Raw genomic sequence first — 27,392 nt, forward strand, 5'->3', positions numbered from 1 at the left:
TCTCCTTTCTATGTACATTTCCTTCCTAGCTTCCCTCGCATCCGAACCTTGTCATCTCTGTCCTTTCTTCTTTTTCATACTCATGAGTGGTCCAAATCCTTCTTGCAGGCATCATTTATAAATCTACAGGCATATCTCCTCATTTGGGTTGATGAATAGGGGGATGAACGCCACACAATAGTTTGCTTAATTGATTGGACATGAAAATTATGCATAATTTGCTTGAATATATTCTTCCCAACAATCAATTTTTCTGTTAGTGTACCAAAATTAGTCTTTGTATGTCTACGAATATATTCTGAGTGAGTACATAAAACATATGTACAGGCGAAAATTAATCTTTGTATTTTAATAAATTTGACACCTTTGTAAGTAGAAGCAACACACTATGATTTTCTCCATAAGACGATCAAACTCCAAACTCTTCTCTCCTGTGCAATAATAAATCGGTCCCCTCCACTTAGTGATACACGTTAGAAAAATATTGGACTGTAAGCTTAACATTACAATATTTTCCTAACATGCATCACTAACATGAGGGGACCAAATATTGTGTATGAGAGGAAGTTGGTTGAGAGCTGCACCCCTATCGTGCAGATTTTAGGTGGGTAGCCCAGTGTTGATTAAATTACTTATTATGATACCCGTTGATGTGCTCCATATCTATTCTTTTGTTAACATCTGCAGTGAGATTATCACTAAATTGAGCTCACAATTACGCGAGTACCATAAGTTTTTCATACTCTTCTAGCTCCAGGCCATTTCCTAGTACGGAATCACTAAATTGAGCTCACAATTACTCGAGTACCATAATTTTTTCACATACTCTTCTAGCTCCAGGCCTTTTCCTAGGGTGTCCGTGCTTCCTAGGTGGTTAATAAAGAGAGCTCATATCAGGCTCTCTTGATAGTCGTACCCTTAGTAAAATAAAAGAGAGTTCATGTCACTTGACATGAGAGGGTATTATTGTATCAATAAAACATATAAATAGAAGTAGAGGGGGAATAGGGGGAATAATTACAAGTAATAAATAAATAGAAACCCAACTCTTCATTTCATGTCCCAATATTTATGTACATTTGAAACCAATGAGCCCACTACAAACATATTGCTACCTTAACCCCTCTCCAATATTTAAGCTTACCCACTAAGGGGAGAAAAAAGAAAAAGAATGATAAAAAGGAGATATCTGGCGCGATCAGTAACCATTTCTCAAAAGTATGTCTATGGAATTCGATCGATACATTCAGATATTTCCTGTAACAATACACAAATAAATAGTGTTTCGAGGAGCATAACATTGCCTAAGCTTCAAAGTGAATGAAGTCGCAGTAAAGTTTACGGGAGACAAAAATGTCAGCTGGAGTTGGAACTTGGAACCACCCAAGGTATCGGTCTGGGGGTCATGTTAGTCATGGCAAGCAGAAACTAGGCTTGCTCTCAACATATTCAGACCAAACAGCAAGATAGCAGGCAGCTCATTGAAAACTACAATGCCTACCAGTTGCAGGTATGGAGGCAGCTTGGTGGAAAGACTGGTGGAGCATCATGTTGTCGTGATCAATGTCATTGACTGCACTGCACTTTATGGTTTGCTCCAAAAGGCGAACAAGGGAGATAAATATTTCCATCCTTGTGACGTCTCTGTTGGCCTGTATACAAAACTAGTGAGACACTGTACAAATATGTTGAGGCTTGAACTTCAAATGCTTTTGGCACGTAAAGTAAGGAACTAACCATCCAATTCAACATGTGACAAACTGTAGAACTAATACTCCCACGTAATTTAACATTAAATACCCAAGAAATATCTAACATGAAACATAACGTGACAATTAAATACCCAAGAAAAATCGAACATGAAATCCAGACAAAGCAATGTAAACCCTGAGGATTTGTGTAATAATAATTGATGTATTCAATTTTATTTTAAATATAATACAGTAATATTAGAGAGAGTGATATAGTCTCTTACTTCCAGTATCGAGTAATCAAGGTCAATAGACTCAATACTATTCTTTGGTTCAAATTCAACCTGAAGTGCTGAGCATCAAGCCATCAAGAGCAAATTAGAAGTGAAACTGGTTTTTGATAATTTGAGCATAACCTGGGACATGAGACTTCATTCACGGATGAGTTACTAGAACAAAGAATTTATCCTTGCAATGGCTTGTACACAATGATCAAGGATATCTAAGTTTGATGGAGAGCAATTGATATTCTCCATAGAAGATGCTAAATTAATTTGATTGTAATAGGGTGTACTGCAGTAAAACTAATTTGATAACCTTATTTAACATATCAAACCATTGATTTAGTTCATTTTCATACTTAATAATATATGTAATTAGGTATGCTGATAATTTTTTTATACATGCAATGTTCTGAAGCTATCTAGTCAGCTTCGAAGTGTGAGGGTATGACCACAGAACCATGTTGGTTGGGTCATGTTGTTTACAAGTCACTTCCAAGTCGAAGCACAGTAAACAATACTACTGCATAAAGCAAACTTAAATACCTCTGTGAATGAAAGAAGCTCAACTAAACATTCAAGCATATTGTGAAAGATTTAGTGATTCATCGTCGCAAAGGAATGCATACTTATCAAAAAAAAAAAAAGATTTAGTGATTCAGGTAGAGGAGGCTTTTGCGCTCTCTTTTCATCTTTCTTGAGGAATTTTGGTCTGCGAGAATAAATGGAAAACACTAGTTCTACCACCTTGTGAAATATTTATTGATATGTATCAAATATATATATATATATATATATATATTTAAATACAATCAATTAGATAAAAGGCATGACTCAAAAACAGAAGCTAAGTGTTTGAATGTGTCAACAAAAAAGCAAATTTTCTATGTTCTTTTTTTTCATAAAAATATTTTAAGGATTTTGAGGGCTTTAGTCTTTTATGTTTATTTTCTCATACATGAGCGATCTTATTGTAAATTGCAAAAGAAAGTCTAATGAATGCACAAAGAACTCAAAGTGATACTTACAGAAAAATAAGTATTTTAGCACCTAAAAACAATATGTTTATTAAAAATAAAAGATGTTATCATTATAATTATCAGTTAACAGAGAGACAACTGTTCTTCTAAGTACAGCTTTGTTGTACACCAGCCTAAAAAGGATAGGTCAGCAAGTAATGAGAATAAAACTGCCAAATGATAGTCATTTCACAAATAAGTGTTACCTCCACTGCAAAGCGTGCCCATATTTTGTCATTCCGAGTTTCCATTACCCCCTTCAGGATGGTTAATCCCAATCCTCTAATAATATCAGCTATTTCTAAAAACAAACCTCGCTCTTCACAAAGCATCTGTCACAGGCAACGAAATAAGCAAAAAGAAAACAAAGATTAAGGAACAATATATACAAACAAGGCAAACGGTCATCTAAAAGTCAGATAATCAAGATGGTAAAGGATAAAGCTTAAAAAAACGATGCAGCCACTACCTCCACAAGCATTTGACGAGGCGGATTCAGATCTTCAACTATGATAGGGCAGACCATAGATTGCGAGCCAACTTCATATGCCCATGTTGCTCCTCCCTCAAAGTTGTCTTTTAATAGTAGTCCACCTTCCTTGCTGATAATCTGTAGTTTCACATGAGAACAAGACAAAGTATGACAGTAGTTCACTTCAGTTTAACTGTCTTCTGTAATACAAATCATAAAACGATCTACCAATATTCTATAGAACCTTTTATTTTTGCAAAATTCTAAACAGTAAAACCTACTTTCTCCAATTCTCAGTGACATTCCTCCCACAAGAAAGTATCTTCAAGTTTAACAAGATTTTTAGCACACATTTTTTCCTCTCTTCATAAATCTCATCCTCTACCTTCCAACAAGAAGCAACCCACGCACGAAAAAGTTTGGCAAAGTAATAAAACAAGTCTTATCCAAAACAACTTCAACAAGGGATTGTAACTAAGAAATGCAATAAAGAGAGTTGTCTGCACCTTGGAATCCCCTGTTTGTTTTAGCTTGTCTGCATGCTTCGTGACACTTTGCAAGAAAAGCATATGTTTGATGGTACGCTCCAGCAGTGCATCAATGCTACACTGTTAAACCATATCAGGGATGAAATAATAACATCAGCACCAGAACAACATAAAATTTTAATGATAAAAGATTAAAAAAGGGTCTTAGAGAAGTGGCATCACCTTTGCTCCATTTGGTACGATTTCCCTCAACTCTTTCACACGATCTTGTATCATCTGGCGATCTTTTGGCCTAGGTCTAGGGTTCTCTCCAGGCTTAAGCCTTTTGCGATTTGTTTTGCTTGCTTCCTCAGGCCTCTTAGAATATCCAGTTGAAATACTACTATTATGCTTCATATTATGACCCCGTTCAATGCACGAACTAATTTGAGATCCATAAATGGAGGTAGTCTGAGAGTAGGTTCCTGCATTTTCCCCACTACACTCGGATCTAAATGAAGAAGTTCCTACTGCCCCTGCTTTACTCAGAGACTTGGAGATGCCAAATAACTCTCCTTGCAGCTGGTCAGGCGCATTAAGCGAACCATAGGGGGGAGATGCATTAGGAACAGAGTATCTACCAATCTTAGTTAATGTCTTCCTACTAGACAAATTATCATCTGAGCTCTGCTTGGAAGCAGAGTGAACACTAGAGACAACAGCATCTAATAGGTGGTCAGAGGCAGTCGGAGAGAAAATACCACTGTTCGAGTTTCCTCCATCAACAGAATATAATTCAGAAATCCCATCCTGAATATTCATAGATGTATCATTATTCCTTCCCAATTTTTTTGTGTTTGAGTCTGGCCCATTATTAAGAGCATTATTCCAACCAGTATTAAATAGTTTGTTTTTAAAATTCACACCCAAAATATCAAACAAGTCATCCCCCGATGGAGTTTCAACACATGCATCTTCATATTTAGCATTTTCGGACCTTGAACTCTGATGTCCATGGTCATGCTTCTGGCTTTCATGAAGAAAACCAGGAATGTGGACACTTGAACCAATTTGTTCATCCAGATGGGCTGACGGGATGAAAAGGGCTTGAAATAAATCATTTTCTACTTTTTCTTTTCTCCAAGCCAACTCAATTTCAGTAGACTTGTCTTTTGTATGATGATGTCTTCGATCAGAGATGCATGAAAGCGAGTGACTAGTAGTCAAATGATCCACGAGATCAGATGTCAACACCGCAGTTTTAGATGAACCAGCATTTTGATGCCCACTACCAGCAAGATGTGCGCAAGAAATATTACTATTAGCTGCTCTGTGAGAATTTGGCAGAGAACATGGATTTGACATCGATCTCAGATGACTACCCACTCCATTTGGCAACTGACTTCCTTCAAGAGACGGGTTAGTAATAGGATCTTCGAAAGAACTAGAAATTAGGCCTCCATTAGATCTCAACTGAGATGCAATAAAGCCACTGGATGTACTTAAACTATTGTTAGTATGCTCTCGTACACCAGCATCTGGCAAGATATGTTCTTCCATTAATCTTAAGCTGCTACAATTTGCAGATGATGGGTCAACACAAGGATGTTGATCAAATCCAGAAATTGAAGTGTACAAAGAAGGCTGCTGGTTCATCCATACCTCTGAATTTGAGGGCATCACTTCAGGTCCTGTTACTCTGTTATCTAGGCTTCTGAAAGGAAGGTCCCCTTTCATTGCTGGAAGAACTTCTTGTTGGCAGGAGTCCTCATGGTATTTAACCGAATTTTGGGTCAGGTTAGGGGTTTCAAATGTTGAAGCAGCACTCTGCAGGTTATTCTGCATGTGTCTTGTTAGAGAATGACAAGGCTGATCAAGTCCTGAAGCCGGACATGAGATGCTTTGTTGGCTGCAGCTTTCAGCAGCAAAAGGAATGGCGTTCATCACCTTATAATTCCCAGTCACATCAGCAGAAACAGATTTTCCAGGACAGACAGGTACCCCAATCTTAAAATCAGGTTCTTCTGCTGTATAATTTTCAGATAACAAAGCACCAGGAACACATCCCAGTTGAAGAATTAACGTCTTCACATGATTCACAAATCCCATATTCTCCATAATCTAGGGCAGCAAAGATAGCAAACTTTCAGAAAAGAGCTTGAAGAAACCAACATAAAATGACATGATTCTTCAGAATTATGAACAAACCAATACTGGCATTAAATTAATTAGCATCAGATTATGGCTGTTTAATTAGAAGTGATGCCAAAATACAGAAGACAACTAAAAAGTGGAGACTTTTCAACTCTAAATTACTGCCAATATTGCCAGCACTTAGACAAAGGTATCAATCATGCTTTTTAACATAGAAAGTCCATACTCCTCTTGCCTAATTGGAAGTCAATATCATTGACTCAGAACTGCACAAATAAATGTATCTGATTTGGCCACAACAGTTAAACTACATTGACCCCACACAAACCTAATAGAGAGATAAAATACATACTTCTGGTTGGGAATAGAAGGTTGGTTTTAAACACTTCAATCTCAACAAATTTCGATAAACTTTTTCCTGAAACATAATGGACCAACCTACCAAAGAGTTTGCCCATGGAATAGATAACCTTTTGATAGGTCAATGAGAAAACCACTGACGGGATGAGAGTAGTAAGATGAACCAATAGACACCAGACTTCCACTTCAAACTTAAATTGTCACAAAACAATTTACTGCCACCAAACACAGTGACAAGGTACTACTTACGTCAACATTATATAAAACACTAGAATGTGAGTTTTAAAAATTGTTTTGACATTACTATATCAGAATATAACAAATAAACAAGGAAATTAAGGGACTTACAGCCAAGGAAGAACCAAGTTGAACAACACCGTGAGTAAGAACAGGAATTACTGCAACTGTCTGCAAACCAAACATCATTTGTGATTGACCAGCAAAATAAAGGGCATTCTAGACAACAGAACAGCGAAAACTATTGTACCTGCATGCCAGCTGAAAATTGTTGGCGCACCTGACTTAGAACCTAAAAAATTACCCACAATACAGAAGTCAAATTAAGTTCAGATAATGTATCCAATCTCTTGGTATACTGGCCTTTACAAATGACTTGTACCACCATAAAAAGGAATCGTATACCAAAAACGCTTTGAATTTATTAGTCCCCATTATCATTCTGTTTAGCTTCCACAAGTTAACAAACCAGCTAGACTCTCATGGAACAAAACAAACACATTGGCGGATTCTAAGTGATAAAGCAACTCAAGCATAAATCACTTAATTTTTCTCTGAAACTTCCAATTTGCACTTTTGGTGTGCATTAGAAGGTAATACATGAATATGAAATATAGATGTCATCTACTGATGCTTAACCTTTGCACTTTAACCACTAGCAGAAATACCCATTTTTATTTATACCTCCGGAGGATGGGCTTCTCTATCATACTTCTCTGACAAAATCCACTGATGCTTTCCAGTAAATGCAGCCCGTCCAACCAGACTGAAAAACAAAATTACAAATGACAACTATATTAAGACCATTTATGCTTTTATTGTCCCATACAACAAGGGAATCATAAAAAATAAAATAATAAAATTAAAAACAAGGCTCAAGTGTGGAATGGAACAAAGATGAAAAATAATCATACCCTTCACCAACAACATTAATATGGTTATCGATCATCATCTTGTTCATAAGCGAATGGACTTTTTCCTGTGCTTGGACCCCAAGATGAGAAGACCGAGCTTCAGCAGGAACCCAGCATGATTCCCAATCTTCAAACGCTAGATCTGGGCTCTCAATTCCAGAAATATGTGAAAGTGCAGGATATTGTATGGGTTCATAATAGCATTCTTCCCAAATTAAAAGCCTGACAAATCAAAACCCATTCGTTAATAAGAATAATCACTCACTTAACAATTATTAGAAAATTGTAATGAAGACAATCAAGAATCATCCAGACACTAAAATTTCACAATCAATTTACAGAAAGCAACAGATCTGAAGATTTCTCTCCTACTTGCTGATAAAGAACAGATAAATATATATTTCTTACTAAAAACAATAAATAAAATAAAATCGTATACAACCAAACAATGAAGACAAATTCTAAATCAGTAGATTTACGTACAAGAAAACAGTAGAGCAGAAGAGGTTAGTCAAAGTAAAACAAATCTACTTTTTTTATCACTAGGATTCGGTAAGACAAAGCAGAACAAAACAAACAAAATACTCCAGAAACAGGAAACAAAAAAGATCAGATTTAGCATAAAAACGGGACAACAATATCCAATAAAGCTATATCGCGTCAAATCATATCTTAGAAACCAAATCAACCACACAACTACAAATTCATATAACTAAGAAAATTTAAGGAAATAAAGGTTAAAGGGAGAGATATTATGGGGACAAAAGAAACCCCAATGTTGCTTTAATTACTTGAGCAAATTCTTGTTTACGAAAAAATCTAAACAACGACCATGAGACTCAATATTCTATTTTTCTCTTAATGATACAAATTCTGCCGGGAAAATATATATATATATATATATATATCTACATGAAGGGGATCCAAAAAAACAGTAAATAAAAGACGAAGCTTTAAAGATTTTTCTTCAAATTCTTAACAGCCAAACAGAGATTTACATGTAAGTTAGAAAAAAGTTTAAAAGTTCAGAGAACACATTTTTCCTCCATTTGCTCAGCAACCAAACAGAAATTCACATAAAGTCGTAAGCTTTAAAGATTTGGGCAAACGCGAGAGCCGCGAACTTACTTAGGGTTTTGGCAACCAGTCTTCCAAAAGACGGCATAAGACCACTGATTGACGCCACAGACAGTCTTTAAAGCTTCTTTCAGCAGATAGCCCATAGCTCCGAGTCGTGAAGAAACTTGAATCAAACAGTGAATGAAGTACAAAATGAAGACTACACGACCATGCACGAACAGATAGATATAGAAATATAGAGAGAGAGAAACGTCGATCGATCAGTTGCGCCGGAAAATATTCCGGTCTGGCCTAGCTCCCACGGCACGACCCTCGCCCCGCCTGTTTGGTCCTCAAACCCCCACTCCTCTTCCTCTCCGGATCCAAATTCCCCGAGATCATCAGCTTCCGGCAACCCATTCTAGATAGAGAAAGAGAAAAAAGAGAGAGAGAGAGAGAAAAAGAGAAAGACGCTTGACAACAACAACCTAAACTATTCCACACACTTTGAGCTCGTAGTCGGCTATAACCTTCTCCATTTGAGCTCAAAAATCAAAAACCAAAGATCACAAAACAATTATATAAAATATATATTGTTTGTCTATGTTTGGGTTTGAGGAGGAGGAGGAGGAGGAGGGGGTTGGTTGGTGAGTTTGTGAGGTGGTGTTGAGTGGTTATGGTGATTCTGTGGGAGTGTGCTAAAATGCGCCAAAGACTAATGAAGAAGAAGAGGGTTTGGAGAAAGGGACATGGTTTTGGGAGAAATTACAGAGAGAGTGAAAATTTTGTCGGTATCGAGGGGAGGGGGGTGGTGGTTTAGTAGTGTTTGTGCACTCTCTCCTTCTCTTTCGGCTTTATTGGAGGGGTTGGGGTCACTGCCTGCCACACTGCTCAGGCTTTAGAGTCAGAGAGATGTTTGAGTCTGTGTCTGTGTGTTTTTTACACACACTGGAAGGCGTTGCGTTAGTGCGGGTTGCTATCGCCATGACGTCATGTACCATTGCCCTCGGCTTTTGTGCGAATTTACGGATGTGGCAGCCAAAAAATTCTTTTTCTTTTTTCATAAGTAAAAATATTCATACTAAAACTAAAATCTTCAATCTTTGAGTTCTTGATCTTACGAAACTTTATTGCTTTTAATAGAAAGGTAAAATTTATTAGTAATGAGTATGTTTGATTCACTATTTTTTGTATAAATTTTTTAAAATTATAGATTTTCTGAACGCATCAATTTTCAGTCATTAAATAATACGTCAATGATAAAATTTATGTAATCTTTTTGAACGTGTGAAACTAAATATTTTTTAAAAATTATTTAGATTTATGTAATCTTATCAAAGTTGTTTCTTTCTTTTTGAAATTGTGAGACTAAATATTTTTAAAAATTATTTACTAAAAATTCAATTGAAAAAAATATTAATAATTGTTCTAGAAAAATGTCTTTCATACTAGTTTTTTGAAATTAATTTTTTATTTTTTGAATTAATGAAAATTAAACCAAGTTTTTTTTTTTTTTTTGTGTTTTTGCAAAATTTACTTTGAAAAATATGAACATAAAATAAAAGCAAAAATGTGAAACAACATATATACATGTTTTCATTTGTAGGGTGTCCCAGGAATACAACATATATACATGTTTTTACAGTTACTTTGCATTGAGATATGACGATATTTAGTCACTAAATCTTTCTCTTTTCAAAATATATACATTTTATTTGTTTTCTTGTTTGTTTATTTCGTAGTTTATTTAGATTTATAAAAGAAAATTATAATATAAAGAGAATAAATTGGGTTCAATGATTGTCCATCCTTTCATGGTGTAGCCTGTAAGCTTCTGAAGAAAAGGTGGTACAAACAAAATTATTATACAAAAAACTTATGATGATGATGCTTTCCAGAACTTACAGACACATTGAACATTTTTGTTTAAAGTGAATGAAAATTTTGTAAAATATCACCTTTTATGTATAAAAATGATTCAGAAGTTGGATTGAATTTAGCTAACCTCAAATTTACTCAAGGTGGGACATTTTCTTGGGAATGTTTTTCTTTTTTTTTTTTTTTGAAAGGTATTTTCTTGGGAATGTTGCCCAACTGTGCAGAGCCAAAATTTTCAATTAATTATTTTAAAAAATTGTTTGTCCCATTCCTTAAACAAATTTTCAATTAATGTTGCTTTTTGACTAGTTGCCGTGGAAAAGAAATATATTCACATCTTTTAGAAAATGGGTAGGTATTAATGGACCCTGAAGACTGTAAAATAGTATAATGTTCCCCACTTTAAATATATATATATATATATATATATATATATATATAAAGATATTAATATAATAACAGGATATTAGGGGATATGTGAAAAAATAATAATAACAATATCAAGACATTAAGACCTAATCTTGTTGTCACAAAACTAAACCGTGGTTGGTGTTTAAAATATAAAAAAATAAAATAAACTGGCGTTGTAACATAGTTTTTCACTTTAATTCTGTTTGGATGTCACTGACAAGATCGTCACATCTAAAGCAACTTCATAATTTACCATTCTGTCTTCCAACTTTCAGATTTTAAAACGCTTCTTCAACTTATCAGTCTAATATATATATACACACACATATATCATGCTTAACAAATAAAACTAGCTTAACAACTTAAACTACTCCTTCAACTTGGCTTACGAAACGTAAAATTACTTGAGTTTAAATGGTATTGTTTATATTCAAGATTTAACTTGTAGTGATAAAGTCAAAAAAATTAATTAATGGCTTTCGGTAAAAAAAAAAATCAATCCTTACCGGGATGTATTTTTACCAAAAGAAATAAATAAATACCACACAACTTGTTATTTGATTGGGGCCAAAATGTAAATAATTGAGGGAAAATGTCTATGGTTTCTTGGGTGGCACACAGCTTTGAGCCCCTAAAACCCCCCACCCCAACTTCCTAAGAGGGGCAGTGATGAGGAGACCAAAATGAGCTACTAGCATTTCACATTCTCTAGGCTATTGGCCTTGTACTTGTGGTCCAATGCCCATTTTCTTTGTGTCCCATTAGGGGCAGTGATGAGTTTGCCATTCCAAGGCTCTTTCCCATTTCCTTTTAGGCAAACATTCAGGTATGTCCATTTTCTAGCACACCTATAATTTCACTTTTTAGTGTCTCTCTCTCTCTCTCTCTCTCTCTCTCTCTCTCTCTCTATATATATATATATATAAAAGTTTCCTTGAAATATCAAATCCAAGGGTGGAGATAACAATTACTTCTAATGATAAGTATTACTATAACTAATTCTGCCTCTGGTTTCTATTCTTTTGTTGGTCTTGTGAAAGTTTTTATATGGTGTGGTATGACTCTGGTCGGCTGACATGCCAGTGCTTGTCCTCACCTTTTATTTCGATTAAATTATCAACTAATACTCTTTTTTAATTTTTTTTTTTATTTTTAATTTTTGGTCCAAAAACAATACTTTCTTAGGTGGGTGTGAACTTGTGACGCTTCTATTCTATAGTACCCTCTCTTACAATAATTATAACAACTTATTAAACAAAGTCTCCTCTCACATGGTTGGTGGATTGTAGGCTTAATGCAAGTCCATGTGCATTTGATCTTAGGCTTTGACGAGGTCTCCAGCTGACCGCTTATTGAGAGAGCCCCATTCAAGGGCCCCACAAAATCAGTGGTTAATTTTTGGTTAATTGCAAGTGGGTCCCACAAAATCAGTGGCTAATTTGGATTGATTGTAAGTGGGGTCATGTTACATCACAGTTGATAAGGAACTGTGGGTTGGAGTAAGATTGAAGCTTATTTTATTCAGAACTGTGACTGGTGGTCTCATGGTACTAATAAAGAAATTGGGGCGGAGGCATAAAAAGATGGAGCATGGTTGGAGACACATGAGTTTGTGTTACTTTTTGGTGCTTCATAAACTACTTTATTTCACCTCTCTGTACTGATGGTAAATTTTTTTGGGAAAATGGGTAAAAGATTCCATTTCAACCGCATATATAATTGGGTGCTCTTTCGTGTAGCATTTTGAGTTTGTTCACAACCCTACTATATTGATTTGTTGACTGAGTTTGTTCCACCATCTATATGGTTGGTAATTTAATAGAGTAGTATGTGAGTTTTGAAGCAAACAATATGGTTTAACTGACCCCAACAAAACCTGAATGATATGATGTTCGTACTTCGAGGGTATGAAATGCAGATGTGTGTGTAGTTATAGCAGGATTCCCCAACCAACCTTCTTATTTTTAAGCTAGAGTTGTCTTATGCACAGTCAAGTGTCGCGGAGATGCAAGCTTAGTGCATTCAGTATAGAGAGCAATTTTGACACACCGTTTTTGTATGTATAGAGTCACGTGAGCGCATTGAGCTGATGGGTTAACTACTAACCCCAACCGGTGTGGTATATGTTTAGCCAACAAAAATGGGTTTCGATATGTAAAAAAGCTTGTAACGCCTAGCGAGTCCTGCACAAATTTTGTTAAAGGGCTCGCCACACGTAGCCATGCTTGTGGCCAGTGTTTGTGGGTCTCAATAACTTTTTTTCTTTGGGTGGTTAATACCATGTCATTTAACTTATACGTTGTATCTAGTCATGTCAGCCTAATTGTCCCGTTAGTCCAATTATTGACGTGGTTGATTATCTTAATTTATGTGTATACAGTATAGTCATCCGTATAGCCATTGCTATACTAATTGCTCTAAAGTGGCCCACCAATCAGTAAGTATGATGCCGACTAAAGGAACAACTTATATTATTTTTTGAGGGATGCTAATCACAGTTGCTAATTGAGGGATTGACTCGTGTGTTTTTTTTTTTAATAATTAATTATTATTTTTCTGCTAACTTTCTTTTGGGTCTCTCATTATATATAATTACTATACTGATCTCCTAATTAAGAAATTTCAAAAACTTTCACAGTTCCATCTCACTTTAAAATTTTATTTTTTACAAAATTCTAATAATTAATTACTATTTTTATACTAACTTCCTTTAGGGTCTCTCATTATATATAATTACTATATTAGCCTCCAGAAACCAGTGAAAAAAGTACTATAATTTGGTTCTCTCTCTAAAATTATCTGATTTTTCCAAATCCCTATTCTCTGTTTTTAAGTATTCGGTTGTTTTTCAAATAAAAAAATAAAATCAGATGAAAAAAAAAATGTATAATCTAAAAAAAAAATTATAGTACTTTTTTCTTTTTATTTTATGATAAATTTTTTTTATTTTTTTTAATTTGAAAAATCAGAGCAATACTCCGAATACAAAGAATACGAATCTGAAAAAATTCAGATTTGAACTTCAAACATTAAGATATGAATTTTTGTATAAAGAAAATTTTACTGTTGGAACTTCAAATATTTAGATATGGAATTTTGTAAAAAATAAAATTTTAAAGTGAGATGGAACCGTGGAGGTTTCAGATTAAAAAAATAAAAAAATCAGTGAAAAAAGTACTATCAGATCCTTATTCTTTGTTTCGAAGTATTCGGTTATTTTTCAAATAAAAAAAAAATCAAATCAAATTATAAAAAAAAAAGTATAATATGAAAGAAAAAAAAAATTATAGTACTTTTTTCTTTTTATTTTATGATAAATTTTTTATTTTATTTTTTTAATCTGAAAAATCAAAGCAATACTTCGAAACAAAGAATACGGATCCAAAAAAATTCAGATTTGAACTTTAAACATTTAGATATGTACTTTTGTAAAAAAAAAAAATTTAGTATTGAAACTTCAAACATTTAGATATGAAATTTTGTAAAAAATAAAATTTTAAAGAGAAGAAATCGTGGAGGTTTATGAAGTTTCTCAGTTAGGAGGCTAGTATAATAATTATAGATAATGAGAGACCCAGAAGAAAGTTAGTAGAAAAATAGTAATTAATTATTAAGAAAAAAATACATGCGTCAATCCCTCAATTAGCTACTGAAATTCTATAGTCTGTTATTAGTATTTCTCTTATTTCTTAGTTTATTTTAGAAAGAGAAAAGAAAGAATTGAGAAAGGAGGAAGTGGAGCTCATTGACTAGTCATTAAGTATGACAAGTGTTTAGCCAAACATCACGGTGTCAATCATGTGACAAGCCACTTTGCCTGGCTCGCCAAAAATGTTTTTCTGGCTAGCTTACGACCAGGTTAAGAGCCCCTTTGCCTGGCTTGGCAAATGGTTACACAGGTCACTTCCCTCTATCATACTAGAGACCTTGAATCTAACGAGTCACAATAATATTCAAAAATTGAACGACGATATTTTACAATCAGTAACTAGTGGACTACACTCCGTTTAAAGCTATGGTACTTGCATCTCTCTTTAAGGTATCTTGCTCTGCCAATATTTGGGTTCATATTGTACTTCATTGCGGATTGTATATTCTTTCTATAGGTGACATTTTGAATATGGTGTACAGGTAAAATTGTCTATGTTAAGTACAAAAAGCCTCTCATTTGTACCTTTCACTTGAAACTGTTCAATGAGGGATAAATCACCGAGTTGGCAAATGGATTAAAGGAATATTTATCAGATTGTGTCTTATACATGTAATTTATACATCTTCTTTATACACTGAATTATTATATCATTCCAAAATCGTATTTAAGTTTTAATTTTCAATTTTTTCCCAAAAAGAAAGTTAGTCCTTCCCCCAAAACTTACTATATATATATATGTTGAGTCTAAAATACCAAATAGGAAATCCTTCTATAAAATTTGACATATCCAAACTCAACGTCATCAAAGATCATTAGTACCGATTCAGACCAAGCAACCAAGAGAGTTTCTTACACATAAACATAAAGATTTTCAAAAAGAAGCAGAATAGTCAATTATCCGACAAAGAAGCTGAACTAAGGATATACAAATAAGCAAAAAGATCTTCCTGTTCAAAGAAGGTTTATTCCTGTTTTGAAACAAACAAAATGAGCTAGTTAGAAAAAGTACCATACATTCCGACGAAAAGCTAAAATTTCCAAGAAGGGGAGATTCCCCCAAAAAAATTCTGACAGTTCGACAAGAAATTGGAGCTCCGATCATTATAAGTATTAGGTTGTTATTTTGAATTTCTTGTAACTTTATTTATAATGGAATATCAAAGTTTATCTTCTATGGCGGCAATCCCGTGGTTATTATTGGTAATCAAAAAATTTGAAAGCGGGGTTCATCACCTACTTTTTAAAAATATGTATCATGTATGAATTACAATATTGCATTAACATATTTTCTTAATACGTTAAAAAATTAACTTCCACAACTCAATTTCACTATTTCTAAATTAATAATAAAAACCACAAATAATTTCAACATATATCTAAGAAGATTTGCATATTCATCACCTACTTTTTATAAAAGCATACAATACAAAAGTTGGAGATCGAGATCAAATTATTATTATCACAACTTTTTAAAACATGTTTCATGTATGAATTGCATATAACATCAATATATTTTCTTAACACGTTAAAAAAATTAACTTTCACAATTCAAATTTACAATTCCAAACTCGAAAATCTATATAATTAGTCAATTATTTCAAAACCTAAAATCTCAAATAAATTTATACTTGGATACTGAACTGTACCGATACATAATTCATGTTTAAGATTTGTAATTTTACTAAAAAGGTAAAGTTAAATAAAATAAAATATTCTTGTATATAATATATTGTTATACGTATATTGTATAAGTATATGTTGTATAGAAATATTACTATATGTGGTAAAAAAAAAAAAAAGATTATATCAATAACTTTGTTGACTAAGTTATTGACTGGGTATTAAGTTGGAGCTAATTAGGCGGTGATGTGGCAAATAGACTGAAGTGATTTCATCTTAATCCTTGGATCCTCACTGGAAAGAATCAAGTGAGAGACGGACTGGAGCATATTTTTGTCCCTATGTTAATGTCCTGTTACACAGTGCAACACATGTATATTTAAATGCCTATTTTATAATGTGTATTTACACACACACATATATATATTGATATGAAATACTAGAAGCAAAGATATTTTATACACTCACTAATGGGTTCCATCTTTAAGTTGGTCACATTTGCAGTAACTACTTAAACAATAAGGTCAAGATAAGTACTGTTTGTCTAACTTTTACAATGGACTGAGCAGCTTGAACTAACTTTTGAGTGTGAGATAATTCAGCCAGTATCTTGCCCATTGAAATAAAATGAAATGTCAATTTTTGAAGCAAACTAAAGAAAAATATGATTGGGATTTGACAAGACAATTTTGGAGAATAAAAATTGAATGATATCCAAGTCCAACTTTGTTCTCTCTCTATACCTCGTCCTCGTGTAAGTTGTGTAACATGTCCTACAGCCCCCAAACAGTTGTAGTCTGCAATTGTTAAAGTCATACTCAGAGATAGCAAAGCATTGAAGCCGTGGTTAATTGATTTGATTCAATACAGCTATTCACATGAATTGATGTTTTTATAGGTCAACCTAAAAAAAATGATTCTTCCGACTTTTTCTAATTCAGGCGAAGTATTTGTCAACATTTGCAAACCCGCCCCCCATGGGGCGGCGCCTTTTGGGCTTTTGAATGGGGCTTTCTGATTTGGGCTTAAGTTTTAAGGTCTGTTTGGTTAGATAAAAAATAAATAGTGAAAAGTGAAAGTGAAAGAAAATTAAGTTTCCATTGTGCACTTGATTAATATAAAAAATTTCAAGAAAGTTATGAGAAAATATTATGTTGTTAGTTTGGATAGAATGAAAGAGAAAAGAAAATGATTGTACTTATCAAAATTGTCTTTATAACTTTAAATACTAAAAATTCAAATAAATTTGAGTAAAATTAATTCATGCATCAAATTTTGTTATTTATAATAATATTCTGAACTTGTACGAGGCACAAGTCACCTGAATTTCTTTACTAAAAAATATTTTAGTATTTATATATATATATATATATATATATATGATTTGGACATTACAATTTATATAGTAATTGTAATGACTTTGATGAAATCAAATAAGATTAGAACTGTTCCATTATATGTTTGCTTATATTAGAATAACCAAAATCAATAGAATTTTACATATAATAACCAAGTTTACGAGAGTTTTCTTTTTGAATTCAACTAGAATTATATAACTATATACTATTTTGTATTATTCTTTTTAAGAAATGTATAGAATTATATAACTATATACTATTTTGTATTATTCTTTTTAAGGAATGTATATATTCCTTACAACTTATAATAACTCTAGTATCAAAATTCTAAAACCCAGTTGATATGTCTATATACATATTGTAAAGTAATATAATGCACTTAAAAAATACTTACCATAATATTATATACGTATATACGTATTTGGAAGGGAAAAAAAAGGAAGAAAAAAAAAAAGAGAAGAAGAATAAAGCGATAAAAAAGGAGAAAAAGATAGAGGAAACCCAACTGATAATTATGGGTATAATAAAAATTTAAAATATAACTTGACAAGTTTTCCGATAAACAAAATTTTTATACAGGAATCGTTTTAGAAAAAATTAGATATATGCGGAATCCAGAAAAACTTTTTAGGATTAAAATCATAAAACCCCGTACTAATTCAAAATTATTATTACATAACCTCCTATGCTAACAAATAACTCTCTTTTTTTGGTAAATAAAGAAAACAATCTGTATAGGCCTGCGAGGCCTAGAGAGCAACGCCCAAAGGCTAAGCAACAAAAACTCAGAACAAAAAGGCCCAAATAAGCTGCCACCAACCAAAACCATGTGCTGAGAATTCAAAAAAACTAGTCGTTAAGGCTAGGAAGAACATCACAACAGCAGGACAAAAACTCTGAGAGCACAAACAAATGCTAAGGTGAAGAATCCCAACATGCAGCTGAGACCAACTCTAGAATCAACAACCCAGGGTATATGTCAAAAATCAATCTTTGTTTGGATCAGAGCAATTGAAGAGTGAGCACCATCAAATTAAGGTGTGTCTATTTCTTTCAACCCATATGAAATAAATATATCTAGCTTAAGAAACACAACTATTTAAATATCTTCTAGTCATTATATAACATTTTTCCTTTGGGAATTAGAGAATTACACGTGTAAACATATATCACTAAACTGAAATTCAATTAAAGCAACAAAATTAGAAACAATACAAATATGCATTTGACTTCGCAGATCAAAATTCATTTTAATTACATAAAAATACATAAACAACTAGTAGTTTGCAGCAAGGTTGTTAAAATCGGGATTCTACGTAGAATTCGTAAGATTCTACCAAATTGTGAAAAAATAATTGAAACTAACTTCCTAAACAATAAGATATGTAAAATATAACCAAAATAAGGCCAAAACACACCATATTACATATCCATGACTTCAAATCTCAAATCCTAACAATCTTCTAAAGTCCGAATATAAATAAAAGTAAAAGAAAATATTCCAAAGTCTGAATATAAATAAAAGAGGATGTAACACAAAATAAAATAGTCCATAAATCTCAAATCCTAACTCATCCCTTTCCAAAGTTAGAAACTAAAATTACATATCCATAAAGTCATCATTGAACCCTGCACCATCTTCCTCATTAGCTTCATCAATAGGATTTAATGGCTGCAAATCTTCATTATCATCAATTGCATAAATTTCCTCAACTACAAAGCATAAAGAAAGAACAAAAATTAATATAATGTAATAATTTATACAATATTATAATAAAAGTTTAAAATTTAAGTTCTTACGTGTCCTAGTCATCCTTTCTACTTCATCTTCTTCATCGGAATCATCTTCTTGAACTTTGTCATCAAGAACCCTCAACCATTTAGTTTTTGTTGGAAGAACCGGATCCTCTTTTTCGGTAATCCATTCATCATCGGAAGAGACATCTTCAAAAATAGTTAGTTCTATGACGGCTTGTCTTTTCAAGTTCCTCTCCCTCAATTTTATGTTATACATAACAAATACCAAATCATTCATTTTCTTTTGTTGCAACCGGTGTCTCCTTTTTGAATGCACCTAAATATATTACCAATGAGGTTAAAACTTAAAATTAAACAACATTATTAAAATTTTAGAACTATGCATTATTCAGTAATTTACCATCTCAAAGGCACTCCAATTCCTTTCACATCCCAAAGAGCTACATGTTAAACTCAATATTCTAATTGCAAACCGCTTCAACTTGGGGCACTCATCACCATATGAATCCCACCATTCAGCTATTATATTAAAAAAATTATAACATTAAAGTTAAAACTATTCAATTTTCAATTGACATTTGAATTACGAAATATAATAAATTATCAAATATCAATATTGCATTTTCTAACCTGGAGACTTCTTGTTCCTTGTCAATATTGCATTATCTAGGCCAAAGAGCCCTCTTCCAGCTTTGAATGTGTCCATTTGGCAATCAATTTTTACTCTCTCATTAGAATCAGGAACCATTCTTTGGAGACATCTATAAACTCCTATTTTCACATCTGCATCTAAATGGAAACTTGGACTATATTGGAATTGGGGATTCAAAAAATATGCTGCCGCATGCAAGGGTTGATGAAGTTGAGATGCCCATCTTGCTTCAATGATCGTACAAATAGGTTCATACCTACAAAATCGTTAATTTAATGTAAGTCTAATAATTTTTAGTTTAACTATTTACAAACAATACTATATTCTAAACAATAAAAAACTCTATTACTCTTTTAGTTTTTAAATAAATTAAAACTTTACCACTTTTTGATGCCATTGAAGTTTTTCTTAATTTCCTCCTTGGCACGATCCATTGCTCCATAAATGAATCTCATAGCCGGTCTTTCATCAGAATCCACCAATCGGAGTACTTTAACAAGAGGTATTGCAGCTCTTAGACAATTGGCAACATTTGTCCAGAAGTTACGATTGTCTAAAGCCACGCCTTCAACTCTTTTCCCTTTACGTGTCCTTGCAAACTTACTAGACTTCCACTTAGATGATGTAAAAAGATTCATCAATTCTCCTTTTAGTTGATTAAGACGCTGCAAAGTTAAGGCAAATAGCGTCACTGCAGGTCTAATAAGCTCCTTGCCATTTGTGAATTCCTTCATCTAATGGTTAAGCATACACCTTGAATAAATGTATGAAACAATCATCCTTCCATCTTCAATTGTCTCACTATGCATCTCAATTTTTTTCTCAAAATCCTCCAACATCAAATCAATGCAATGAGCGGCACAAGGTGTTCAAAATAATTTTTTCCTCTTTTCCATCAACATCTCTCCAGCCAATTTGTAGTTAGAAGCATTATCAGTCACAACTTGTACAACATTTTCTTCTCCAACTTTTTCCACAATCTCATCTAACATTTCAAAAACCATTTGGCCAGTTTTTGAAATATCCGAAGTATCTCGGGATGACAAAAAGATAGTTCCCGATGGGCTATTGACAAGAAAATTACATATTGAACGTCTCCTCCTATCAGACCACCCATCTGACATAATAGTGCATCCAGTCTTCACCCATTCTCCTCTAAAATTCTTGAGTATATTCAATGCTTCACTCACTTCCTTCTTCAAAAATGTCTCTCTAATTTCATGATAAGAAGGAGGATTGAACCCCCTCCCATACTCTCCAATCCTTTTAATCATAAGAGGAAATATGGGATTGTTCACACAATTGAATGGTATAGCACTGGTATAAAAAAATCGGGCTATGATTTGACATACTGCATCTCTCTCTTCCTTTTTAAATTTCTCATTCAATGTTGTTTGCCTTGACGAATTCTTTATTACAAATCCATCTATTGCACCACCTTGTTTCCGCTTCTTTGATTGTTCTAAGGCTATACATTCACTATCATCATCATCGATATCAACATCATATAAGTTTTGTTTCTTCTTCTTTTGACTTTCCTCTGAATGAGCTTGAAGAATTTTTTGAAATTGTGTTCTCACTTCTTCGGGCACTTGTGGACACAGCTCAACATTTAAATGAGTGCCAGCCAAGTGATGTTTATGCCAATAAATACCCCCAGAATGGGAAGTGTCGCAATACCGACACTTCACTTTTTTTGAAGTCCCATCCTCGACCCCATGTTCCCATCCCGGATCTAATCTTTGTCCCAGAGCATTTTTTCTTGTAGTTTTACCAGAACTTCCAGCTGATGACATCTATTTCAATATTCATATAATTCAAGTTATTCAACCAATCAAAAGTTTTGCATTCATATAATTCATATAACTAGTTGGCAGGATTAGAAATACGGATAAGAAAGCAGATCAGGTGTATTAAGCCTTAGGCCTGCTTTTCCTGCAACAAATTAATTAAATTCACTACACATATATACTTCTTAATTTGAAGCTAGAACCTACTGTTTGTGTGTGTGTGTGTGTGTGTGTGTGTGTGTGTGTGTGTGTGTGTGTGTATATATATATATATTCTGTAAAATACTAAAATCATGGAGCCAACAGAAAGTTATGTATTAACTAAGATTAATCCTGAGGTACATATATATATATTAAATATAAGGGTATATATATGTAGTATTAACAACTGAGGTCGGCCATTTTAATATGGGGTAAAAATTAATAAAATGTTGTGTAGGTAGTTATTTTCATAAAATGATGGAAAGGAACATGATCGAGTACGCACCTTTCCATAAAGTATGCAACAAGGATCAAGAAAATAGCAGAAATAGATTGTTTGTATGTGACGATTACCAACTGGTTTATTCCTTGCTTAAGGACCTTCTTAAGAAGTATGTTGACAACCGCCAAACCAAAATCAACACCCACTATTGCCAAAACAGGCTTCCACTGCTCATAACAACTCATATTAATTAATTTTAAGCAATCTGATCGATCGATGGATTTCACCACTGATCAAGCCGCGCCCCTCTTCTAGCTTAGCTTGTTTCTATTTTCTTTGGTTTTAAAATGTATTGCAGACTTGCAGTTAGACATACATACATACATATATATATATATATATATATATATATATATATATATATATATTATATAAATGGAAGGTCCTCCATCCCAAAAGCACTGGGAATATATAGATAGAGATGCTTAAAATCTCAAAATCAAATCATACCTTTTAAAGAAATGCAATTAACTTTGCAATTCTATAACATATATTAATTGTATTCTCTCTTTCTAGTTTCTACTCCCTAGCTTTACTGATTAGTAGTTGGAGATTCTAGAATCAATTGCTAATTAGTAGTTGGAGATTCTTGAAATTTCTTGATTAAGGAAGAAAATAAATATATAACATACCTGGCCGAACCTGTAAGCTGCTGTATGGATCTGATGATTCCGATCTGCAAGCTATGAGCCTCTACCCTCTGCACTGCCGCCTCTTCTCAGTCCTCGACTCCTCACTCCTCTCTGAGATAGGGTTCGTTAACTTCGTTTTGTATTTTATGATTTATAAAATAAATAATTAAAATATATAATTTGGTAAATAAATTTTTATACAAAATTTGGGCCAGGCTTTAGCCCAGACAACTAAAAGAATAAAGGCCCAAAGACCAAATAGTATAAAGGCCCGCCCAAAGGCCCCAAACACACTTTTTTGGTAGAATCGGTAGAATCGTATATAATCGTACGATTCTACGATTCTACCAACGATTCTAACGATTCTACCTACGATTCTATCAATTGGGCGATTTTGATCCGATTTGAGTCGATTTTAAGAGCTGAGTCGTAGAATCGTGTGATTCTACGACTCAGAATCGCGATTTTAACAACCATGGTTTGCAGCAGCAGCATCCTCTGCCTGAGTTGGGACTTCAACAAGCGCAAAGCAAAGTTCGCATTCCAGTGTCCGGTATGACCAAACTTGCATAATTTCATCTTCAACAAAGTGATTCACTTTAACAATTACTTTCCAAGGGTTAACCAACACATATATTGGGATAGATTTGCTATCAGTACCCTTCTTCTCCATTCCCACCTCTTCAGTTTTGTCATAAATTCATTCAACTCTGGATCAATCAATAAAGTTCCTATTCCTAACCATTCCTTTCCTTGTTTCATCTTCGACCGTGCCGTCTCATCCTCCGTAAGAAATTCGCTTCTTAAATCGTTTACCGGCATTGACAAACGATAGTGAAGATCACTAAGATCAATTGCAAACAACCCTTTCTGTATCAACAGCTTGACATTAGAACCATCAATCTCACCAATTCGATTCCTCATCTATATAGGCATCTCTGGACAATTACGTCTTAATTTCATATCATTTTTCTTCTTCTTCATCTTCTGATCATTCTTCTTTCTTTTCAGGACCAAGTTTTGATTATTGGCAAACCTTTCATTATTGGGTATATATATCAAGAAACTGATTAATGGGTTTCTTCATGAGGCTTTGTTGTGGTCGTAGGAGCAGAGAAAGGCACTTCTTGAGGGGTTTTCTAGATCACTGATCAACCTTTGATTCTTGGGTATTTCAAAAAATAAATTCATGGGTTTCTTGATGAGAGATGATCTTTGTTTCTTCATCGGCCTTTATTGTGGTGGGAGGAGAAGAGAAATGCATTTCTTGAGGGGTTTTTCATGGTTAGGTATATTAAGAAACTGAAGATGATTAATGGATTTCATCATCAGCTATTGTTGTGGACGTCGCAGAAAGAGGCGTTTCTTCAGGGGTTTTCCCTGTCATATTTGTCGCTCGCGGCTCCGACTACTTCTGTCAAGCTATCAATCACATCTTCAAGGCTTACGTCACTCAACGTCTTCTTGATTCGTTGTACAGTGAAAAGCGAATTAACCAGTGAAGAACGAAACTGGATCTCTGGAGGTTTTAGACTGGGGTAAGTGTACTTGTGTGTAATGTTTCTATAATATATATATATATAGAGAGAGAGAGAGTCGGGTCGGGTTTAAGTTATCTTAGGCCATTTGCACCTCTCCGGATTTTGGCTCTCTAAAAATACCAGATCAGTTTTTTCAAGAGTTACATCAGCAATTCCAAGAGCCACATCAACAGATTTTGCTCTCCAAAAATATGAACTCCATCAGGCTTTTCGAATTTTCGCTCTCTAAAAAAAAATAATAAAAAAAATTAATTTTTTTTTTTTTTTTTTTACTTTTCTTAAACGGTTATACTCGTAACGGGTATATTTTTAACGGCTATATTTTCTCAACGGCAATATTTTTCAATCAAACAATATTTTTGCAAATTATTAAAAAAATTACGATTTATATTAGAACTTGAAAGAATACATTATTCATTATGGATTAAAAAAAAATAAAAAATAAAAAATAAACAAAACTATTAAAAATAACTTAAACAATACAATATCCTAAATTGGAATAAAAAAATAAATAAACCAAGGATTACAAAATCCTATGGGAACTTTGGGGCGGACCGTGAATTCAAAGATGCCAATATCTCATTTTTGTCGTGCAATAATCTAAGCTTTTCTCGCTTCTGTTGCTGCCGAATTTGGATCTGTTAACATGAGCTCCTTCTCTTTAAGTCTCTGTTTCTCTAGAATCTTTAGCTGCCTTGTCTTCTCTTTCTCCATTTTTCCTACCTCTCGAGCCACTTGGGCATCCTGCATTTTCTCCTGATGACTCTTAAAACGGGTAGTGATATTATTAAATTTCGAAACGAATGAAGTTTGCAATTCATTCGCTGAATTAATTTTTGTTCAACGCAACTTCACCGCTTTTCTTCCTGTTGGTCTTTGTAGTTGATATTCTTCCACACCGGATGAATCATTTTCCCCTATGTGTGGTGATTCTTCAGTTGAAGCTCCATCTGTCGTGGCTGCATGACTTGATGAAGTAGATGGTAATGAGTACCCAACAGACTTATTAATGTCAAAGTCAAATCCATTCATCTTCTTCGGCTCTTTTTTTCTTTTTTCCTTTTCCTACTTGTTCGGCACAATGTGAATTCTATTTATTATTATACTTCAAGATCTCCCAGCAACTTTCTAACTTAAATTCACCACCTGTTTGGCTACGAAACAGGTCTTTAGCTGCTATCATCTACACTAAAAAAATAACAAAAAATTAAAAACCGACTATTTAAAATATTTACAAGTTATATTTAAACAATAAATAACTCACCAAATCATCACTGCTGAAGCCACTGGGACGATTCATTTCTATGGTAGTCATGCAGCCGAAAAATTTGCTGATTTTTTGTTGGATCACCAACCAATGATTCATCAAACCTCCATTATTTCGCTCAATTGGAACACAAATATGTTGTTTATATTGTTCCATAATTCGCTCCCATAACCTTTTCTTACTTTGGTCTGCTCCCCATAATCGCATTAGAGGTAATGGACAGCCACGCCCAACATAAACCCTCATCTTCAGCCTTGGTCCAATTATTATGTCGAATAGCCGGTTGTTTTGATGGGGGTTTTGAGTTACTTGATTGTGGAACACTAGTACCATAATATTGATGATAAGTTTGGGATGGTTGATAAGAAGGTTAGAATGGTTGATGAGAAGAAAATTGAGAATCTCCTCCATAAACATTGATATTCTCTTCGAGAAATGGCAAAAACTCATCGTTTGATTGGTTGAATTGGGTGTTGTAATAAAATGGATGTCAATGATCCATGGAATCGAAATGACTTTGAAAATAATAGTTAAGATTGAGAAAATAAAAGAAGAAATAAGTTGAATGGTAGATAATAGAGATATGTTAGATGTGATGAGTGATGGCAGGAGTTGGGGTATTTATAGAGATTTTAAAATATTTAAATAATTTTTTTTTTTTTAAAAAGTTAAAAAAAATTGAATTTTTAAACTTTTTTTAAAAATTATAGCCGTTAAGGCACTGTTTGGTACTCTAGAAACAGTGCATTAACGGCCAAATACACTATTTGGTCTACACTTTTAAAATTTAAAGCAAAAAAATTTTTAAAATAAAAAAAAAACTAAATTTTAAGGGAAAAAATAAAATAAAAAAAAAGGTTTTTTAATTTATATTTGGCAAAAAAAAAATTTTTTTTGGACAAACAATGCCTAAACAATATATTTTTTATTTAATAAATTTTATTTTATTTTTTTCCCAAAAAAAAGAGCTCTAAATAACCTATTTTTAGGTTTTAATTCAAATTCTTTTTCTGCTTAAGGCACTGTTTGGATACTGTGCATAGTCGTTGCACAAAAAAACAAAACACGCCTAATGCAAAGCGACGCCGTTTTGCATTAGGAAAAAAAAAAAAATTATAACGATCGCGGGTCAGCTCGCTAATTACCGCGAGCCGACCCACAATCTCTAACGGGCCCATTAGCTTTAACTAGGTCGTGCCTATAGTGTATTGGCTCGCCGGATTTGGGCTTTAGCTAGCCCGCTGGAGTTGGCCTTAGGCTTCCGTATTAGGCTGGGATTTGAAAGGAAGGTAGGGAAAATAGTTTATGGTATGTAATTTCTAGGGTTTATACTTTATATATAGGGGGCTCTTTGAGGGTTCCTAATTAATTTACTTGTAAACCAAGTTTCTTCCCATATCGAGATTAATTACTTAATTGTTTGTTCTCTATTTGGGTTTTATCCAATTCTTTAGTTGTTGTGTTCCTTTAATAAAGTTCATTTAAAATAATAACCCAGGCTCCCATCTATTTAATGAAATGAGCCAATTTCTCTATCTGGTTTTGTTTTTGTGTTACTTTTATACATCTCTATATTATCCTAAATTACAAATAATAATTTTTAAATTTTGTTTATAAACATTATAATGAAGAACCTACACTCCTATCCAAAATATGCCAATTTCACTTAGATCCCCATAGGTTCACACAATAGAA

At 33.5% G+C, this 27,392-nt stretch overlaps 2 protein-coding genes across 2 annotated transcripts; both read right to left on the reverse strand.

Annotated features, from left to right (window-relative positions):
* Positions 1–1,031: 1,031 nt before the first annotated feature.
* On the reverse strand, positions 1,032–9,551 carry LOC132270635 (transcription factor LHW). Its single transcript, XM_059771812.1, has 10 exons — positions 8,724–9,551; positions 7,596–7,817; positions 7,366–7,447; positions 6,932–6,973; positions 6,793–6,852; positions 4,174–6,051; positions 3,970–4,071; positions 3,461–3,601; positions 3,198–3,323; positions 1,032–1,652 (listed from the first exon to the last, which is right to left on the reverse strand). Exons 1-10 carry the CDS (start codon positions 8,816–8,818, stop codon positions 1,479–1,481), a joined length of 2,922 nt encoding a protein of 973 aa, XP_059627795.1. The 5' UTR covers positions 8,819–9,551; the 3' UTR covers positions 1,032–1,478.
* A 9,413-nt stretch (positions 9,552–18,964) lies between these two features.
* LOC132269825 (uncharacterized) lies at positions 18,965–20,717 on the reverse strand. The gene is made up of 5 exons (XM_059771060.1): positions 20,365–20,717; positions 19,962–20,239; positions 19,732–19,850; positions 19,374–19,647; positions 18,965–19,286 (listed from the first exon to the last, which is right to left on the reverse strand). The coding sequence occupies exons 1-5, from the start codon at positions 20,715–20,717 to the stop codon at positions 19,174–19,176; spliced, it is 1,137 nt and encodes a 378-aa protein (XP_059627043.1). The 3' UTR covers positions 18,965–19,173.
* Between the last annotated feature and the right edge of the window lie 6,675 nt (positions 20,718–27,392).

Source organism: Cornus florida, unplaced genomic scaffold (genome assembly GCF_030987335.1).
Source record: "Cornus florida cultivar Cherokee Brave unplaced genomic scaffold, ASM3098733v1 CherokeeBrave_3.0.0_Hap2_Chr08, whole genome shotgun sequence".
NCBI classification, from domain to species: domain Eukaryota; kingdom Viridiplantae; phylum Streptophyta; class Magnoliopsida; order Cornales; family Cornaceae; genus Cornus; species Cornus florida.

Bases quoted from the DNA above. Each gene is read 5' to 3' on its own strand.
- LOC132270635 (XM_059771812.1), bottom strand. From the start codon at position 8,818: ATGGGCTATCTGCTGAAAGAAGCTTTAAAGACTGTCTGTGGCGTCAAT. The intron at 7,448-7,595 runs GTATGATTATTT...TTTGTTTTTCAG, and splicing joins ATTAATGTTGTTGGTGAAGG to TCTGGTTGGACGGGCTGCAT. The intron at 6,974-7,365 runs GTATAAATAAAA...GTAATTTTTTAG, and splicing joins GAGAAGCCCATCCTCCGGAG to GTTCTAAGTCAGGTGCGCCA.
- LOC132269825 (XM_059771060.1), bottom strand. From the start codon at position 20,717: ATGAAGGAATTCACAAATGGCAAGGAGCTTATTAGACCTGCAGTGACG. The intron at 20,240-20,364 runs GTAAAGTTTTAA...ACGATTTTGTAG, and splicing joins TTCAATGGCATCAAAAAGTG to GTATGAACCTATTTGTACGA. The intron at 19,851-19,961 runs GTTAGAAAATGC...TTAATATAATAG, and splicing joins AAGGAACAAGAAGTCTCCAG to CTGAATGGTGGGATTCATAT.